The following is a 5,222-nucleotide window of genomic DNA, read 5'->3' as shown; positions in this document are numbered from 1 at the left end:
CCAGCTGTGCCGATGGCTTGGTCTATGTCTGAGTACAGTAATAATTAAGAATGTAATTCGTCGTCCATATTAAAACAGTTTCTGAGAGTCTGGAATTCTGGAGTGGCTGGGCTGGGGTCTCTCAGAAGGTTGCAGTGAGATGTTGGCCTGGGCCTCAGTCATTGGACAGCTTGACTGGGCAGGAGGATCCCCTTCCAGGGTGGCTTCCTCACATGACGCTCAGGTGGTGCCGCCTGTTAGCAGGAGGCCACCAGGCTTTTCCACAAAACTACTGGTGTGTCTCATGACATAGTGGCTAGTTTCCCGCAGAGGGACCTTTCATGAGGTCAAGAAGGCAGCTGCAGTATCTTTTATGACTTAGGCTCAGAAGTCATAAACCTCTCACATGGTCGATTCCACATTATTCTCTTAGTCACTCAGACCAGCCCTGATTCTGTGTGGGAGGGGACCACACCGGGTGTGACTACTCTAAGGAGAGAATCGGTGGGCACCATCTTGGAGGCTGGGGACCACACAAGCCAAGATTTCCCCTATTATCAAAACAAGCAGCTTAAAACAGCCCAAGAGAATAATCTATAAGTTAGCAAAATATTATCTCCTAGGTGGTATAGAGTTGTGCAGTTGAAAACCCCCAGGATTTGTTATTAGCCAGACGTGGGTTCAAATCCTAGCTACGTAATCACCTATGAAGTCTTCTTGCCAATAACTTTTAAACTAATCTAATAAAGGCTTTAGATCTCACTTCCAGTTTACAGTCAATAAAGGAGTTACAAAAAACAGTTAAATGACACTTTGAAGAAACAGGCGATGTATAACGTGGGACATTCTACCAGAAAACTAGCCCGTACTTCAAAAAGTCAGTGTCCTGGAGAAAAAAGTGGAGGAGCTTTACTAATTGAGAGACCAAAAAGACGCACACCCCATGGAGGGGACAAGGCCAGTTTGGCAAAACGTAAACAGTGTTGAATCCTACGGGGTGAGGGGACGCTGTAGACTTTGTCTGAGTGTGGAAAACATTCTTCATAAAAAGTCGAGGTTGAAACGCTCCAGTTGTGCGGTTTAAGGAGCTGTGTGGCCTTGGGCAGTTCCCGCACCTATAAAACGCGCCTAAAAATACCAGCGGCAGTTGTGTGGATTAAAACTGCGTCTCCTGATGCAGGCGCCCCGGGGCTGTGGGGTGCCGCTGCCCTCACTGCTGCTATCAACAGGACAGTCCCACACCAGTCCGGCACGCCGGGGCTGCAGAGCGGCTCCCGGAAACGCCCCCCGCCAGTCTCCCTGCCCGTCAGGAGGCGGAGGGGGAGGAGCGCCCCCAGGGAGCCCGCGTGGCCCGCGCCGGGCGGCCGCAGCGCGGGCAGCGGAAGTAGGCGGGGCGTGAGAAAGCTCTTTCCCTGCCTTCCTGGTCACGTACCTGCCGGGCAGGTGTCAATGTCAAACCTGGCATCGAAGGGAAAAGCGGGGTCCCAGGGCCTGCGCGGCCCCTCGCGGTGGCTGGGCCGCCCTGGGCGCCGCGGCCTCCTGCCCAAGGGCGCAGACGCCCGGCCGAGGAGCGCGCGCCGGGGTGACTCACTCGGCTCGGGGCGGCAGGACGGCGGCTTCCCCTTGCGTCTTCATACATACTCGTCTACCCAAGTTTTCTACAACAATGGGTGTGTGTATTTAAGTGGTCAGGAAATGAACTAATGGAGTCATTTATGGCTGCTTCAGAGTTACAGTGAGTGCAACAGGAGCTAAAAATTAGCACATGGTGCCTGAGAGAACTAAAAGGACCACTTTGGATACTGATTAAGGGAAATGGGAATGTGACTTGGGTATTAGAAAAATACCAAGAAATTACGGATAATTTTGTGAGATAGTGGCTTTATCAGCCATAAACTATCAATAAAAATATCCATTTCCTAGAGATGGATGCTGAAGTATTCAAAGGGTGAAACTGGCAATGTCTGCGAGTTGCTTTAAACAAATGATACTACACCTAAGTTTTAGTTGCTGCTTTGTGTAAGAGATGCGGTGGTCATTGACCTTGGTAACATGAGAATGCTTTGAACGCAAGTCTGTAGTTCTTTAAGAAATGGCAGAAACAGACCCAGGTGGGGAGGCTACTACCTACCCCAGCTTCTTTAAAGCATCGTATCTAGAAAAGGCTTTGTAAAAAGTCCAGTGTCTCGCTCAGTAACAGCCCTGAGAATGTTGGCAGTTGTTGGAGCTTTCCCAGGTTAATCATTTCTTTCCCGATCTTAAGGTTTCTTTCTCTTCATTTATTTCTGGCATTTTGCCCCTTGCAGGGCAAACGTCCCTGGCAAATCAAAAAGTCACATAGAAAATGAAATGAAAACTAAGTTACTAAGTTCCTGTCTCCACCCTCGCCCCAATGGACTTTTCAAACTTCTCTTTAGGCTATTTGATGCCCAATAAGTAGTAAATGAATTCCTAATTCTTCAATCATTCTCTGAACCTTCTCAGGATTTTTTGCTGAGTTTGCAATTTTAAAAACAAGGCTGACAATAGGGGACAGTGGTATGACAAGAGACAGGATTTCAGTGGAAAACTGCACCAAGGGTGCTCCCTGTATCATTTAGTTAGTTTGAAGGTTTACAAAGGACTGTACAGTTTACATGAATCGTCTCATTTAACGCTCTCCTCACTTTTCTAGTAACTCCACAGGATAGGCACAGTTACAAACCCCATTTTGCCAACAATGCCCCTGGCTCTTTAAGAGGTCAGGTCACTTGTCCAACTCACAGCAACCGGAGCCGTGGGGCACAGTAGACAGTGGCCCTAACCATTGGGCTGCACGGTCCTCGCCGACCACCCCGCAAATTTTTCAGATCTCGGGGCCCCTTGCACCGCCACCCCAGGGACACGAATCTAAATGGTCGCAGTAACGCTCCCCCCGTAGCCAGGAGCATTTTTCAGTCATTTGCACCAACCTCATTTGCAAAGTCCCCTGCTGCGGACAAATTGGGAAGTTTTCGGGGGTGGGGCTGTGGGGTGGGGCTGTAATGTGGGGGATCCGTTCCCGCTCTCCGGGCTCCAATCGCCGGGCCTCTCTCGCGTAATCCTTAACGGTTAGAACTCAAGGGTGCGAAGGTGGTCGAGATACTCGGGGGCTGCAGCCTTTGTCCCGGGGGTCCCGCAGGGGCCGGGAAGCGGCGTCCCTACCCAACCAGCCATCCGAGGGGTCCACGAGGTCCTGGGGCGTCCCTGGAGGTCCCCGGAAGGCGTGCGGCGAACTCTCCCGCGCAGGTCTTTGAATTTTTCTGGCTTGCTACGTGGCAGGGCCGGGCGGAGGGGGCGCATCCAATGAGAGGCAAGGGGGAAGGGCATAGGGCATTTAAGGACTCAGGACCACCGGGCAGCCCGTGTGCTCCTCGCCCCTGCTGCTGAGCTCTCCGCCGCCGAGCCTGCCTCCCCGCCGCCATGCTTTCCACCCGCGTCCCGCTCGCTCCCATCGGGGACAAGCAGCTGCGGGTCTCGCCGCTGAAGAGGCTCAGCCTGGCCGACAAAGAGAACACGGTGAGCGCGTGGGGCCGGGGTGCAGCTGCGCCGGGCGCTGGGCTGCGGGCGCGCCCCGCGGGAGGGTGAGGAGGGCACCCGGCAGCCCCTCACGCGCGTCTCCCCACAGCCCCCGGGCCTGAACGGGACCCGCGTCCTGGCCAGCAAGACCGCGAGGAGGATCTTCCAGGAGCCCGAGGAGCCGGTGAGTGGCGGGCTTGGGGCCGGGAGAGGAAGTCTGAGGACTTCTGAGCGTCTCCGCGCCAAAACCGCATTGTCTTCCTCAGCGCCGCTTTTCCCGCCAAAGTGTCCCCGCCCTGAAAGGACCTACTCTGTGCATGTGGACATTTCCCACTAGTTCTATAGCATATTCCGCTTACGTTGCATATGGAATGCAGTGTGACTGTGAATATTTTTGCATCGAGCCACATGAAATGCCAATTGAAGGTACTTGGCCGAGAAAAATGGCAATTTTATGTGATTTGCCCTGTACTTAAATTTTGTGTTATTTTTCTCCTCCACCAGAAAACTAAAGTACCCATCCTGGAGGATGAACCACTGCTGAGAGAAAACCCCCGCCGCTTTGTCATCTTTCCTATTGAATACCATGATATTTGGCAAATGTATAAGAAAGCTGAGGCTTCCTTCTGGACGGCCGAGGAGGTAATCGGATTATGGAAGACCCCTGCAGGGGCGATTAGAACTTGTCTGAGATGTACTTAGATTCCTTTTGGGGACGGTTGCCCACTGAGGATGTTAGATGTTTTAATTGGCAAAGGGAACTGGGTATGTGAAGGGTATATTCATCGGGTCATGCTGGTAGACTTAAAATTTGAAAGTGCCTTAGCGTGAAGTCCTGCACGCTTGAATCTCTTCCCTTTGTGCTAAAATTGTGAACTTCTAACCTCAGGTGGATCTTTCCAAAGACATTCAGCACTGGGAAGCCCTGAAGCCTGCGGAGAAATATTTCATATCACATGTTCTGGCTTTTTTTGCAGCAAGTGATGGCATAGTCAATGAAAACTTGGTGAGTTTCCGAAAAACAACTTTCATTCACTTGAAGATTTAGCGTAGAACTAGAGAACTAGGTAACTTTTGTCTTTTTAATTTTTGCACACTGAATATATGTGCGTGTGTGTGTGTGGCAATTCCTGTTTTGCAACACAATTTGCACTTATTTCTCCTTATGGTATTTTCCCTGACTGGAGAAGCTGAAAGACAATGTTTAGTAATAGGTTTACTCCTTATGGCCACATTTGCTGTCTCTTGTGGCTTTGCTGTTTTAATATTTTGGTTGCATATGCCTTATTGTGAATGGATCCTTCCTGCTATGGATTAGGAAAGAATCCATCAATAATCAAGTGCTCACAGAAACCTTGTGAAACAGGAATCATATATTTCCTGATCTGTAAATTGAACATATGCTATAAAATGTCAACTTTATCACAGAATTGTGAAAAATTGTATTAAATATATATAGAAACAAACCTTACACTGGTACAAAGAAGGGACTGGGGTGATACCCGTTTCCATTGACAGTTGTGGTGTTTTTCATCAAGCTTAACTTTGATATTTTGCCACTAGGTGGAGCGATTTAGCCAAGAAGTTCAGATTACAGAAGCTCGCTGTTTCTATGGCTTCCAAATTGCCATGGAAAACATACATTCTGAAATGTATAGTCTCCTCATTGATACTTACATTAAAGATTCCAAAGAAAGGTGAGTGTT

The 5,222-nt window shown here is 49.9% G+C and overlaps 1 protein-coding gene across 3 annotated transcripts in view; it reads left to right on the top strand.

The window, feature by feature from the left end:
* The first annotated feature begins 3,387 nt into the window (after positions 1–3,387).
* The window catches only part of RRM2 (ribonucleotide reductase M2), a 19,735-nt gene continuing 17,900 nt past the window's right edge, over positions 3,388–5,222 (top strand). Inside the window, exons 1-5 of one of the 3 annotated variants that reach the window (XM_012662437.1) lie at positions 3,388–3,516; positions 3,626–3,700; positions 4,021–4,158; positions 4,406–4,522; positions 5,080–5,213. In XM_012662437.1, the coding sequence (XP_012517891.1) occupies positions 3,421–3,516; positions 3,626–3,700; positions 4,021–4,158; positions 4,406–4,522; positions 5,080–5,213 (560 nt within the window). In that variant the 5' untranslated portion in view covers positions 3,388–3,420. The remainder of the gene's footprint in view (positions 3,517–3,625; positions 3,701–4,020; positions 4,159–4,405; positions 4,523–5,079; positions 5,214–5,222) is intronic. The other 2 variants (XM_012662435.1, XM_012662436.1) reach the window with 2 other exon arrangements.

Source organism: Propithecus coquereli, unplaced genomic scaffold, assembly GCF_000956105.1.
Source record: "Propithecus coquereli isolate 6110/MARCELLA unplaced genomic scaffold, Pcoq_1.0 Scaffold764, whole genome shotgun sequence".
In the NCBI taxonomy this organism is placed as follows: Eukaryota; Metazoa; Chordata; class Mammalia; order Primates; family Indriidae; genus Propithecus; species Propithecus coquereli.
This window is presented reverse-complemented; position numbering and strand designations above follow the sequence as displayed.